The 15381-nt window shown below is 43.4% G+C and overlaps 1 protein-coding gene and 1 long non-coding RNA gene across 2 annotated transcripts in view; one reads left to right on the forward strand and one right to left on the reverse strand.

Annotated features, from left to right (window-relative positions):
* LOC310698359 overlaps positions 1–15381 on the forward strand; it is a 525075-nt gene that overhangs the window by 295716 nt on the left and 213978 nt on the right. The gene's annotated exons all lie outside the window — the stretch shown is intronic.
* CHRDL1 (chordin like 1) overlaps positions 1–15381 on the reverse strand; it is a 47558-nt gene that overhangs the window by 13928 nt on the left and 18249 nt on the right. Inside the window, exons 5-8 of the mRNA XM_083485241.1 lie at positions 8296–8441; positions 6503–6596; positions 5133–5200; positions 2657–2831 (exon numbers count right to left, since the gene is read on the reverse strand). Coding sequence (XP_083341367.1) covers positions 2657–2831; positions 5133–5200; positions 6503–6596; positions 8296–8441 — 483 coding nt within the window. The remainder of the gene's footprint in view (positions 1–2656; positions 2832–5132; positions 5201–6502; positions 6597–8295; positions 8442–15381) is intronic.

A 15381-nucleotide genomic window follows, 5' to 3' on the forward strand; every position in this document is an offset into this window, starting at 1 on the left:
AATGTTATTCCATGATTGTTCAGGTGGATAATAGACTCTATAGCCAACATTCCTTCAGTTAGTTAATACCTTGAAAGATTAGCTGGCCATAAATCAAAGGCTTTTACCATATTGCAGGCCACTTTTGAGAGCCCGTGGACTGTTGGCTTTGTGCAGAGCGGCTTTTTCTACTTCAAAACCTTTTTACTACCCTTTTGGGTTTCACTTTGCAAACCTCCAGGCTCATTCACACAATCACTAGTGGGAAATCCTATGCATAAGTTGGGGGGAGGGTTCTGCTTCGTGTGTGTGTGTGTCATTAAAGCTTTGGCACCATCGTTTAGTCTGCATATTTTGCTGCAGGGGTAGCCAATATGGCTCCCTCCAGACAGTTTGTTGGCATTCCAATTCCATCTGCTCCATCCAGCATGGCCAATGGTCAGGGCAGATGAAAGGCACAGTCCAAGATATAGAGGGCACCACATTGGCTGCCCTTGCTCTGCTGTAACTAAGGATGCTTGCAGAATTCATCCTGCATGACTTCTGATCTGCACCTTGCAAACTAATATACAGATTGGAATGTGGTTATCCTGTGACACAGTTAGAAATGGATGAATACCAGTTTCTGGGAACTGCAGGCGGAGAGAGTTGCTGTTTTGCTCATGTCCAGCTTGCAGGCTCCCTGCAGGCATCTGTCTGGCCATAGTGAGAATCAGATGCTGGAACAGATGGGCCACTGGGCTGGTCGACAAGGCTCATCTTATCTTCTTATGAACCTCTTTATTTGGCTTTCTTTCACTTTCTCATTTTTCCAGCCTTAAATTCAGTTCGCTATATTTCCATATCAGTTTGTGAATTCTTTTTCAAATGTCCTCATGAAAATTCACCAGGATTTTAGTGTGAATTCATTTGAAGATACACATATTTGCATTCGATTTGACCCAATATACACTTTTTTGCAGAAATGTTTCCCCTAATATAATGCAAAAGAGAAGTGTGCGTTTAGGAGGATAGTTCTTTTTTGGTTTGTATATTGCTTAAGAAAGTGTGAATTTGGTGGCTCTACCTTTCAATGCAAAACAGAATCAAATTTCTCCTTCACTCCTAGGTACAGTACTAAGGTGCATGTAAAAATGCATGATTTAGGATAAAAAGGGGTTATAAATGCATACTTTTGTGAAGATTCTTCAAAAAGTACATACTGTAATACCAATTTTAATGCAGGGTTGTTATTTTAAAGTAGCAGATTCATGCAGAAATGGAATGCAACAGACTTAGGGAATGAAAATATCTGAAAAACCAGAAAGAGAATGCTTAACCCTCCCTAACTGTAACAAGCTTAAGCCCATGTAACGGGGTGGGGTAGAAATTTATATCCCTATCTACCCTTACTTCCATCTTCTTCCCCCCTGTGCTGAAATTTAGATTGCAAGATCCTAGAAGCAGGGACCTGCCCTCTTATTCTTTGTAAAGTGCCATGCACACTGATGAAGCTCGACAAATAACAACGATAATGCATTTATGATGTAACACATGACACAGTATTTGTGTGGGCATAGATCTGATGGGGTTTGTGTCTACTCCCTGCAAATTCTTCCCCCATAAAAAGAGTGGATATACTGCTGGAATCAAGCACATGTGATGTACATGCATGTCAGCCTTCTCTGCCCTTGATGCACAGGACCCTTGGCTGATGATGGTGTAAAATGGCCTTCAGTCATTTCACATGTATTTCTGCAGCAGTACTGTATGAATCCTACCACCTTGCTGAAGCTGCGCAAATTGAAAGAGGCATAGCATTGGAACCTATGCTGATTCAGATTCATTGGTCCCTCTGGCTCAGTACTGTCCACACTGATGGCTATCCAGCATTTCATGCAGAGGGCATTCCCAGTTCTACCTAGAGATGCTGGGGATTGAACCTAGAACCTTCTGCATGCAAAGCAGATGCTCCCTCGGTCTGTTCAGTGCCTGGGCTTTTGACTACTGGGTACCACATGCTTTGGGTTCTGTGATGGAAAAATGTGGGATATAAATGTAAGCAAAACAATACATATACTAAAATTAAAGTCCCTCCTCCTTCTCCCTGCACCTGGAGAACAAACATTCCATTATAATAAAATGCTGACTGATGTTTGAGAAAACAAGGCACCACTCCTGACTAGTGTAAGTCACTCTTTGCTACACCTAGCTCAGGACCCCATCCCCCCCCCCTGAAACTTTCCAGGTAAAAGTGCAGCATGGCATGCTGAGGAGAGAGAAAATGATTAAAATAAAAATAAGCTGGAGAAACAAAAATACTTTCACTAGTCAGCAAAAGCAAGCTACCAAAGGTTTTTGTAGAAGCTCCATAAAATGTGCAGGAATCCCAGAGATTGCCTAGGACAGGCTTCCTCAACCTCAGCCCTCAGATGTTTTGAGACCACAATTCCCAGCATCCCTGACCACTGGTCCTGCTAGCTAGGGATCATGGGAGTTGTAGGCCAAAAACATCTGGAGGGCCGAGGTTGAGGAAGCCTAGCCTAGGAGCCCCTCCAGCCACAGACTTGAATCTGGGGCCTTCTGAGTTGTGTGTAAGTGGTGCTGGGTTCTGTCCTCCAAACCCTCCAAGAAGAAGACAATCACACACACACACACACACACACACACACACACACACAAAAGACATTTCACTTACTTCGCCCATGCTTCTGTTTGCTGTTGAGGACAATCTGTACAATAGTCCCAGAGGCCTGTTGCATATCCGGCAGGGCTCCTCTGTTACTTCTGCCACCAGGAGCCCGTGGAATGCTGGCTGCCTGTCGGGAATTGCTGGGTGGAGGGTCATAATGGGAGCGATGAGGAGAGTGCCTCTGCATGAAAGAGAGAGAGAGAAAGAAAAAACCCTCTGAGAACAGGAATAGGAGCGATTCATGAGACCGAAGGTTTTAGAAGAACAATCTTATGACCTCTGTTATGGAGCCTCTGTTGTCAGGACCACATTCCAGGAGGGTAGTTCTGCCACGGGTGCCTCCAGACGGTTGGTATTTTGCAGGAAGGAACTTTAGGCTTGTGCATTTAAAGTGGATTAATGTGCTCAGTTGCCCTAGCACGACAAACCCATTCCACAAAAGAAACAGACTTTGCAGTTAGGAAAGTAATGGGGAAAGGCATTGAGAAGTGTGGGGGAACTAATGATTAATGGGAAGAAGTTTAAATGCCACTTAAGTAAATCAGGATGAATGTTGGATGAATGCGCTTTGTTGAAAAACCTCCCAGCAAACAAATCATAACAAATGCTTGGTAAAGACTGGATACAATCTGAGCTCCTTGCAGGCTTTGCGCAAGGATCCATGCTGGCTGGGGCTAATGGGAATTGGAGCCCAGCAACATCAAGATGCTAAATGGAAATACGTTCATAAACATAAACATAAACCCCATAGGGTTTATGGTGGACTTGCTTTGGTGATGCAGTACTGGTGGCCAACCCAAATGGCCAATGAATAATCTTCCATGTTTTGTGTGTGTTTAAAATGGTGATCATTTCTTCCCGGTAATGTCCTGGAAACAGTTCTAACTTTGTTGGTGTTGTTGGGTGGAGGAGATGGTGGCAGCTGGGAGATGGCATGAGTATTTTTTAAAAAGACAAAAAAGAGTCCAGGGCAGGGATCAATTATTTGCTCTAACACACGGGGTTCTCAGATTCTCCCCCTTGTCAGATTAGATAGTAATTTGGGGTTCCTTCCCATTTCTTGCAGAGTTGAGGGCATGAGTCCATTGATTCTAGTGGACTTAGGTTTGCCTAAATCTGTTTTGGATTACAGCCATTATTTTGAGCAACGAAAACATTCATTCTCTCCACCCCCCAGCCCACCCCCACCCTCTCTCTCTCTCTCTCTCTCTCTCTCACACACACACACACACACACACAGGCATTTGTTTGTTTTTGTTAGGTTTTGCTCCTCACATTTCAAAATACTGAGCTTTCATTTCAAATTACTCTGTTGTAACAATCAGTTCTGCTGGACTGAATATCTGACAGTTTGGTTTCATAATACAGACACCAAAATCATTGCAGACCCAGATTTAGTTCCTCAGAATGAGTTGGATATACACACTCCAAGCAAGGACTTTGCTCCAAACTTCTGTAGCCCTGTGGCTGTGGTTGGGGAGGCATTCTTTATCATCACTGGCCAGAGGTCAAAGAGCTGTTGGGGAGTTCTGCTACCTCCATCTCAGCAAGAAGGCCAACACAGGAAGGGGAACAGCAACAGCTCATTAGTAGAGCATCTGTTTTGCATGCAGAAGGTTCCAAGTTCAATCCCTGGTGTCCCCAGGTAGGGCTGGGAAGGTCTTTATTCCAAATCCTGAAGAACCACTTCCAATCCTAAGATCAGCCTGTCCCCAACTGGACACAGAGTCATGAAGTTGGAAGGTACTTGGAATGCCACCTAGCCCCCACCTCCTTCATTTCTGCCAATGCAGAAAATCTGCTGCTACCACATCACAGATTGGTGGCCACCCAGTTTCTGTTTAATAGCCTCTGACAAAGGAGAGTCCACCACCTTCTGAGGCTGCCTGTTCCATTTTCTGCTTTTGACCTTTGAAATTTATCACTCTACTGCTGCACTCCACCCGAAAAGTCTCCCCAAACGCTTGCTGATTCAGTGGCCACAGAAATGGATACAGACGCTGTTCTGATTGGCAATTCAGTATACTCCAACCACAGAAAATAAGCAACTGTTTATGTTTCCTTCACTGCTAATTTTTTTTCTTAAACAAAGGATGTTTTCTCCCCTTCTCTCCTCCCCAGATACATGAGATATACTCATGCCCTTGATTGCATTTCAACTATTCATGGGCGAATTTTTTTTTTTTTGATAGATTTTCTTTGTCTTTTTTTTCCAGGAAAAGAAAGCCAGGCCTCTTCCAGTTTCAAGCCAGTGAACTTCAAAACGAGCTTTAAGTTTTCTATCAATTTAGTCAACGCTTCAACTACCAGAGGACGTCTCAATCACAAAGATAAGTCTCGCTACTATGAAAACATCTGCCAGAAATTCCCCCTTTGAAACAGGATGGGTGTGAAATGAACAAAGGACACAACAGCCTTGGGTGTGTGCACAACTCAGTAGGAAAGTTCTGTTTCTTTTGATGAGATCATGGACTTCACTTACAGCTTCTCTGTTGGCTGGTTGCCGAAAGATGTCACCATCCGAGTTGTCCCACGAAGACTCCCTGTCTCCTGTAATCAAGAGACAATGATGTCAAGAATTACTGGGGCCATTTGTGATCCCCACCCTGATGTCCCTGTGTGTAATGAAAGTGAAGGTATCAACATGGAGGGGTTATATTCAAATGATAGCCTGAGGACATCTCTATGGAGCTTTCTACTGTTTAACTAAACTGGAAACAGAACTGCCCTAAATTCTGAAACAGCGTCAGCCTCACTCTTGAATAAGAGAATTGACTTTTGGCATGGTTCTTGGGTCTGGGGCTCCAGGTCTTCATGGTTTCCAGGCTCAGGCTCAATATCAGGACTTGGGCCACACACTTCTGCATCTAGTACTGATGGCTAGAAGTGCTTGCAGATTTCAAAGCCCACCAACCTGGGTCACATTCACAACATATTTTTAAACCACTCCCATGCCACTTTAAACAGTCATGGCTTCCCCTAAAGTTCTGGGAGCTGTCCTTTGTTAAGGGTGCTGAGAGTTGTTGGCAGACCCTTGTTCCCGTCACAGAGCTACAAGTCCCAAAGTTGTTTTGCCAATCAATTCCTCTTCCTAGGAAACTGTGTTGACAACTAAGTATTGTGATTTCTGCATTACAGGGGGTTGGGCTAGATGACCCTTGGGATGCCTTCCAACTCTACAGTTATCTACAGTGGTACCTCGGGTTAAGTACTTAATTCATTCCGGAGGTCCATTCTTAACCTGAAACTGTTCTTACTTAACCTGAAGCATCACTTTAGCTAATGGGGCCTCCTGCTGCTGCCGCGCTGCCAGAACACGTTTTCTGTTTTCATCCTGAAGCAAAGTTCTTAACCTGAAGCACTATTTCTGGGTTAGTGGAGTCTGTAACCTGAAGCGTATGTAACCTGAGGTACCACTGTACTACTTAGCTAGGTGGACCAATGGTCTGGCTTCTTGGCAAGGCAGGTTCCTGTGTAAAAGTAACTTTAGGGGAAGGATCATAGCTCAGTGCTTAGAGCTTTCTCAACATCTTCAGGTAGGGTTGCAAAACAGACCCCTGTCTGAAACTCTGGCTGGCTGTTTTCAGTGTCGACAGAACTGAGGTCAATGGACCAGTGGTTTGACTCAATATAAGGTATCTTCCTTATACTTATGTTCCTAAGTTTCCTTCTACCTTAGTGGAAGTTGCTGATAAGGCTGCCCCAGCTACAGTAGTCATGCTGATGAATTCAGTGTCTGAAGAAAACAGTGACATTCCAGCTGCCTGAATGCCATGCTTAATTGTCGAGCTTTTTCAAGACACGGGCAGGTTGGGCTTGGCATGTAAGAAATTGCTTACATATATATTTTACCTCTGCAAACTGGGCAGCACGATTCTGGTGTGGACACTGGAGACGTGCAAGTTAATTTGGGACATGTCTTCAAGCCACAGTATACATTTCCTTCCTGCCATTAAACACACACACACACAAACACAAAAAGATAAAAGTAGGGCTAGTTAGTGCATGATGCAGGCGCACAGATTCAAATGGCAGATGGTTGCCATAACAGCAAAACAATCCCATGCGCATTCTTTACCTTTTATGAAGCGTTATTTAATTGCAACAAAGCTTAAAATGATGAGCTGCTGTCTCTCTCTATATATATCAAAGCTCTGGAATCCTCATAATGCTCTCATGTCACTGACCTCTCAAATAATCAGATGTAGAGGAGGACTGAGAATCTCAGTAGCAGGAAGAGGTGCATCCTACCTACTCCCTTCAGCACTATGAAATGTGTTACAGGCTGAAACTGCCCAGTTGCCTTATTCTTGTGACTTTCAAAAAGTTCTTTTGGGCAGGATGGGGCACTGGAGTTTCTTTGAAGATTATAAATTCCTTAAAACAGGGATGGGGGACATGTGGCTTTCCAGATGTTGTTGGACTACCAACCTCCATCGACCCCAGCCAGCATGGTCAATGGTCAGGGATGATGAGGCTTGTAGTGTGGCAATGCCTACTCCATCACAGGTTCTGCAGCCCACTTGATAACTGTTTCTGAGAAATGTTCCATGTTGGATTCCTCATCTTTTAAAATAGAGAATGGAGCAAAAAATCTCACTGGTTCAAAACCAGAGGTCAAAGTGACTTACAAAGGATATATATTGCTCTCCTCACCCAGCTGGAGAAGCTGTGTCATAGATAGTTGAAGCCTTGGCAATACATTCACTGATTCAGTTACTTGACAGTGTCCCTGCTCCATTTCCCTTCTATTATTAATAACATCAATAAATTTATTAGTCACTTATTTGCCACAGTAACTCAAAGTGACTTGCAACATTTTAAGCAAAAAAAACCGCACAAGTGCACACATTAAAATCAGCATTTAAAAAAACATTAAAACATCCCACCCACAAAAAAGGCCATAGATATTTGAAAGTCAAAGGCCTGATTAAAGAGGAATGATTTTGCCTTGGGTTTGAATATATGCAACAATGGTGCCAGGTGAGTTTCCCTCAGCAAACTATTCCACAAGTGTGCAGGCAGCACTGAGAAGGCCTGGTTCTCATATTGCCACCGTCCAGACCTCCTGTAGCAGGAGCGCATGTAGAAAGGCCTCAGATGACAAATTGCAGGGACTGGGTTGGTTCACATGGGGAGGGAAGGTCCTTGAGGTATTGAGGACCCGAGCTACATAAGACATTATAGGTCAAAACCAGCATTTTGAAGTGGGCCCAGAGACTAGGTGGTAGCTGGTGCAGTCAAGCCAGTATTGGTGTTATGTGCTCAGATGTGACTGAAGTTTGAATGTAATGTTCTGCAGGTTTTGCTGAAGTTGACTGATGTCATTCTATTATACAGCTAATAAAATATTTCACACACACGAAACTAATTCTCCCCAGACCACACACCTTCTCCTGGTTCAACTTTGTACCCTTAGTATTTTTGCCTGGTTGGAACGTGTCCTTGAACTCTGATAATCCTTCTTGCTTGTCTGGATGGAGATGAGTGTGGATATGGAAACTAGCCTACTGTGCAAATGTAAAATTAACATTCCTTGGTTTGCATTTGCCTCTGGCCCTGCCCACCATTGGCACAAAGCCCTTGGAAAGTTGCTCAGAAGGGAATGGGCCACAACACTGGTTTAACACAATCACGTGACTTACGGAGCAGCTGCATTGGGCACACTGGTTGGCTTGTCTGTTCTGGAAGAGCCCCTCTGCCACAAACATCTCCCCGTGGTAGTAGGTTGTGCCATTGTACTCACAGGACTTCCGGGTTATCTTACTGCCAGTAGAAAAAAGCGAATCATCTGCAAGAGGGCAGGAAGAAGAGGCAATTTACAAAACAAAGTTACCTCATGTGTCTCCTCTGGTGTGGCAGGTAGAAGGGCTCCCCAACTCACAGAGGGAACATTTTGCTCTCGCTCTGCCTGGATCCCTGCTCAACTCTCCTAACAGGGTAGTAATGGCAGATTAATCCCCCAGTGAGAGACTGCCTTATCTCTCAGATCTGTTGTCTCACTTTCATTAAGAACATCAGAAGAACCCTGCTGCATCACGCCAAGTCCCACCTAGTCCATCACTCAGTTCTCACAGTGGCCAGCACTAGGGTTCAAACCAAGGTTCCCTTGGGCAATCAGGAAGTTCAACACCAGCTAAATCAGGGGTACCAGCGTGGTGTCCTCCAGACATTTTTGGACTTTGGCTCCCATCGTGTCAGGCATGTGGAGAAGCGGAAGAACCAGATGGGTCTAATATGGTACTGGTGCCCCAGCTCTGGAACACTCTCCTGGAAGCATGGATAGTCACAAGTCTGTTGGGAGTTCAATGTTCAATGGAAGTTTGCTTGCTTTTTCTAGTTTGTGGGAACTATGGTTTAGAGCCTCGAATCGGTTTGGTTTTGTAGTGCTAATTTTGTGGTTCTGTAATTTATATTGATATTGCTTATATTTTGCTGCCCTCTCATCTGTATTCTGTGGTTTGCAATTTATATGATTTTTTTAAAAAAATGTAAACTGCATTTTTGAGGTCACTTGTGACAAAAAGCACATTAAATTAATGAAGTGAATCATAGAATTCTTAGAATCAAAGAGTTGGAAGGGACCACGAGGATCATCTAGTCCAACTCCCAGCAATGCAGGAATCTTTCACCCAGCGTGGGGCTTGAACCCACAACCATGAGCTATCATGCCTGTCCATTGGCCCTGCTGGCTGAGGTTGATGGGTGCTGTAATTGAAATGCACTAGGCTGGCTTCATTAACAGATCTTAGTTAGCATGGCAATGAAAGACCACTATTGAGACCCTCGTTAAAGGCCAGTCAAAGTGTCACCCTCCAGAAGTTGGCAAATGAAAGCTCCCATCATCATTGTTCATGATGTCTGGAACTGATGGCAGCTGTAGTCCATGACATCTGGAGGGCACCATTTTGGCTACCCCTGTCCTAGAACCACTGTGTGTCACAGCAGGCAATAAAAGGCTAGTTGGACCAGGGGTCCAATCATCCCACCTGTTCATTTGAGTTTGTGTCTCTGAGGATTTCACAGAACAGAATTCTGGTTTTAATAACCCCAAGCAGCCAATTATTCCTTGCTAGTTCATGCTCAATCTCAGCATCTCCAGGTATGGCTGGGAATGTTTCCAGCCTGAAATCCTGGAGAACTTCTGGCAATCAGTATAGACAAGACTGAGTTGGATTAGCCCATGGTCTGACTCAGTATACAGCATTTTTCTATGTTTCCTAATTTCTGTTCTATGTGCTTCTAGAGCATAGGATTAGTTAGCCTCCCCTACACACTGGAAATATTATACGTTTGCTTTCATGCACAGCCATTTGAAATAAAAGCTTTATGTAGCACTAAGAACAAAGTGTTTGTTTGTTAGATCTGAAATAATGTTGGCATGCAAGGAATTCATTGGGTTTGGAGGCCCAGCGCAAAAATATGCCCCCCCCCAATTGAGTTTCCTTGACCTCCAGAATTCACGGGTGACTGCAGTTCTTTTACATCAGTGGCATAAAATCATGTAAAAAGAAACTCTCCATAATTATTGTGCTACTGAGGAATGCATGAGGTTTTTCCCCCCTTCTTCTTCTTCATTTGTTAAGCTGGGCACTCAACCAAAGGAGCAAGAGGTTTCAGGTTTTAGGCATATGAGCTAAACAGCGACATTTGGAGGGCTCTGTGAACCATTTACTTTGTCATGCGGGCACCTCAAAGCCTTTGAACCACCTTCTGAAGTAACAGGAAAAATAAATGCCAGGACCTCTGTGTTGTACAGTATGCACAAAATCCAAACAACTTACAGCCTCACATGCCTACTTGATCTCCTAAATCCTAGATGGCTCCTTTTCTTATCTATATGTCCCTGGTGCATTTTTACTGCCATACATCTCATGCACGAAATATTAAAATATTCAGCACTTTGAAAGCCAGAATCATGCCACTCAGTACATGTAAAAGGGTCATATAGAGCTATACTATGAAATACAAAAATGGTGCACAGTGTGAAAATAGATATGGGGTTCAGGGGACACCTCTCATAAGATATTTTAAAGCTAAAATGGCACTCAGGCAAGGGCAAACAGGAGCAAGTGCAACTCAGGTGTAGAGTTCCCACCCGCCAGACCGGTGAGGGTTTTTTTTTCAGATGTAATTCTGCAATGTAATTGGCACGATTATAGTGCATTAGTTGTGGATTTATACAGGATCACACACACAGTTCTGCTTTGTCAGCAATGCTTCCCCAATGTTATTGTATTACAGCTACCTGGACAGGGACTCTTGAACTATAGCACAACAAAAGTGAGAAAATAAATAAATCAGAATGTTTGCGTTATGAAAAATTACAGCATTCAGGAAAACTGCAGGACATGCCCCACTTAAAAAGGAAGCAGCGTTACTGTCCCAAAACCTTTCCACTGCAAACATTTCTGAAAACAGGAGCATCTATATACCACCATAATACCACCATGAGGACAAATCTTCATAAATGTATTATGAGTGTTGGATGTTCTTGGATTTGGTCGATCCTCTGACTTACTCAGGGAACAGACTTGCTCAAAATTTACTCTAAGCTCTTTTACTTTCTTCAATCCTGGTTGATAAATGCAATGTATATCCTTTTCGAAGAGGTAACAGGGAAATGGAAGGAATCTGATGCTAGAAAAATTGTATTTGCCTGACTAATCTTTTTAAATTTCTAAATGACAATACAATTAAAATAGCAAAAGGTTTAAACACTGAAAGAAGAAATGATGTTCGAACCAGGAGCATAAACTCCTCGAATGAAAGGAAAAAAAAAACCTCCTGATTTTTTTCCTAAAAGGGGAGTTTGTTTTTTTACTAATTAACATCAGAGCTACTGGGCAATGTTATTTCCAAAGCCGACGGGAAACTTTCCAAGGATTTAAACGTGCTTTGAAGCAAATGGGGAATCCATCTGCCGATAAATCGAACCCCAGCAGTTCCAGCTTCAAATCCTTCAGCATGCTGTAATTTAATATTTAAATAAAATACAAAGTGATTTGGGTGAGAGCCCAAGATTTGCTTTCTAGAGTCAACTCACTGGGTTACTTTTTCAGCAGTGGCTGAGAGCAATGAGACAGGATTGGGAAGTGATCCAGCATCAAGCAACTGCAAATGTGGATGCTAACTGCCTCCATATGTGCAGCCTTAAGGCGCAGGTGTCAAACACATTATGCTACCCAATGCTTTTTGAAAGCAACTTCAAGGGCTCCGTTAAGCTTGCAAAAGCCAATCTATTCCAGCAACTTGTCCTTTAACACAGCCAGCCAGTAGCACACGCAAGATCACCCACCGCTTGGAGTGATTAAACCAGTGTGCGGGACGTGGCCAACCCAACTGTATCAAGTTATTGGTGAAGTTTCAGTTCTGATGCTCAGGTTTCTTCAAGCTTCTCCTCCTCAATGGTTTAATGTTTGTGGGTGCACATGTGGCTTAATTTCCTGTGTTTTTCTTTTTATAGTGGTCTAAATAAATCATTCAAGCCTCCATTTCAATTTGCCCCTAGAGCAGGCACGTCCAACAGATAGATCGTGATCTACCAGTAGATCACTGGACGTCTGTGGTAGATCACTGGCTCCCCCCCAGGGAAGCTCAACAACTTTGGCTCCCCTAAAAGAAAGCTCAACAACCTTGACCTGAATCCCAGTTTTTAATCACAGTCTCTTCGGAGTTGGCTACCCCTGCCCTAGAGCATAGAAGATTCCAAGCAGATTCCATGGGGAAGATTCCACCTTGAACTAGGGATAGGGGAGGCCGTCCTCTCAGTCCTACCACCCTCACAGATGTGCTTGATGGGGACATGGGAGAGGACCTTCTCAGTGGCTGCTCCCAGACTCTGCACCAAAAGCAGCACAGCAAAGTCACCTATCTAATGTCCAAAGGCAAGGAGTCCCACAGTATCAATGCTGCCACACTGAAGGATTGTTGCCTTGCAGCAAACATTATATGGCACTTGGAAAAGTGCCAGTTCTATACATCAACGTGGACATACATGGGGTAAGGTGATCCTTAAAAAAAAAAGCTTGTTCCCTTAAGCTGTTAAGGACTTTACATTTCAACATTAACACCTTGACTTTGGCCTGGTAATGAATTGGCAGCCAGCACCACTCTCAGGGCGGAGGTGTAATATGCTGGCAGGGTCTCACTCCCCTCGGCAATATTTAAAAAGCAATTTAAGCCACCCAAGAGCAGCTCCTGATGCTGCCCGCATTATTTAAAAGAAGTACCTCCTTTTCTCAGTCGCACAGACTTCTAAGCTGAGGCTTGGAAGGACAAATTGCCATCAATTTTGATTTTATAATGAATGATTTTAGAATTTTGTACTATTTTATTGTTGTTAGCCGCCCTGAGCCCGGCTTCAGCTGGGGAGGGCGGGATATAAATAAATAATAATAATAATAATAATAATAATAATAATTATTATTATTATTATTATTATTATTATTGACAGTGGAGCCCCTGTTGGGATGTGGGCCACAGTGGGGCCCAATGGTGAAAAGTTCCTAGTAAAAAGTGCCCCTTGTCTAGGGATGGGCATCCTCCATATTGAGCCAGTTTGTCATGAGGTGGAACTAAAGTCTGAACCCTCTTATTTCAATGCAGGTTTTAAAGGACAAATTAATATAAATAATTTAAGATATGCATGGAACACGTTTATGTAAGAAAAGAAAAGGTTGTCTAAAGGCTGCCTATCTGACTTCTTTTGCTGTTTTACGAAGTGATTTCTGTTCCCTAAAAGCAGCTATTGTCTTATAGTTAAAGCTATGGTTTTCCCAGTAGTGATGTATGGAAGTGAGAGCTGGACCATCAAGAAGGCTGATTGCCGAAGAATTGATGCTTTTGAATTATGGTGCTGGAGGAGACTCTTGAGAGTCCCATGGACTGCAAGAAGATCAAACCTATCCATTCTTAAGGAAATCAGCCCGGAGTGCTCACTGGAAGGACAGATCCTGAAGCTGAGGCTCCACTACTTTGGCCACCTCATGAGAATAGAAGACTCCCTGGAAAAGACCCTGATGTTGGGAAAGATTGAGGGCACAAGAAGAAGGGGACGACAGAGGACAAGATGGTTGGACAGTTCTTGAAGCTACGAACACGAGTTTGACCAAACTGCGGGAGGCAGTGGAAGACAGAAGTGCCTGGCGTGCTCTGGTCCATGGTGTCAAGAAGAGTCGGACACAACTAAATGACTAAACAACAGCAGCAACAACAACCAGAGCAGCTAGCTAGCTTATGGGGCTCCTGATGCCGGGACACACATTGAAATCGATGTAGCAAGTTCCTTGAGAGTGACAGGTTTTGATGATGAGTTGTCACTCTCAGGGTGGGATTTATGTATTTAGCATATATACATATTTTATGTTCAATTTTCCTTTAGTCTTAGAGCAAATGGAATGCAAAATACATGAAGTTAACGTGAAATATGTAAAAAAAAATCCCTCTTAGAGCACATCGTTAAGATCATTTGCTCCCAGCAGATCTTGCCATGTTGATTTCAGTGCATATGACAGCAGGAGACATGTGCACTAGATAGCTGCTTGTAGGTGGCTGAATTAGTTGTTAAAGATTGACAGCAGGAGTGAAACCTTGCCAGCATATTACACTTCAGCTTCAAGAGCTGCTCTGGCTGCCAGTTTGTTACCTGGCCAAAGTCAATGTGTTACTACTGGTATATAAAGCCCTTAACAGCTTGAGGGGCACCTTTCGAGCCAATCCAATCAAAGAGCGACTAATCCATTAAACATTGCAGCAATCATAATCATGCTGCTAATTTACTGCCTTTCCCAGGAGCTGGAATCTCTGTGTGGCTACCCCATGTGGTGAGTCACTGAACTTCAGGTGACAGCCTTCTCAGTGAAAAGCTTTCTGGGCTGACTCTGCCCACCCTAGGGTACTCCTACCGGAAGCTGCCCTTAGCCCCTGATGGACCCCAATGCCTTTGAAATGGAAAAGCAGATTCAATGTGGGGAATTTTTGGCCAGGGTTGTGGCAGGCAGAGAAAGAGTGGAACTCACAAGGTTTCCCAAATGTGGGTCTCCAGCTGTTTTTGGACTACAACTCCCATCATCCCTAGCTAGCAAGACCAGTGGTCAGGGATGATGGGAATTGAAGTCCGAAAACAGCTGGGAAACACTGCTCTAGACCCAAGGCTCGGCGTGTTAATTGCATTTGAGCAACTCACATCTTGTCCAGTTTGGCCTTAAATGCCAGTCAAGGAGATGAGAAAGTAAGGATGATTTAGAACCATGCATTTCAGTGATTGCTGAAACTATTTTTGTCTAGGCAAGTCTATCCAGACACGTAGGTATTGATAGTTTTTTAAAAAATCATCTTTAAAGGTTTTCCATTTTTCTTAACTGGTTTTATTGATGATTTTAATATTTCTTCTAAACCGCTGAGAAGTTTTACCACCATCAAGCAGTATACACATTTTGTTAAATAAAAACAAAAACACCAAATGCTGGATCCAATCTCAATTTCTCCTTGTCCTTATATGGGTGATCAAAAACTGTGTCTTATCTGCCCTGCTTTTACTTGCTTTTTTGTTCTTTCCTTACTGGAATAGCAAAAGAATAAAAGGGAGGGGGACTGAAAAGTGAAAAGGAAATCAGGTTGAACTTGAGACGTCCCGAAAAACCATAAATTCACAGCAGTGTGGGCATAAATATGTAGCTAATCATAAAAAGTTCCTGGAAGGCTGAATATAGTCTGGAGAACAAGCTGAA

Source organism: Podarcis liolepis (genome assembly GCF_965112155.1).
Source record: "Podarcis liolepis genome assembly, chromosome: Z".
Classification (NCBI taxonomy): Eukaryota; Metazoa; Chordata; class Lepidosauria; order Squamata; family Lacertidae; genus Podarcis; species Podarcis liolepis.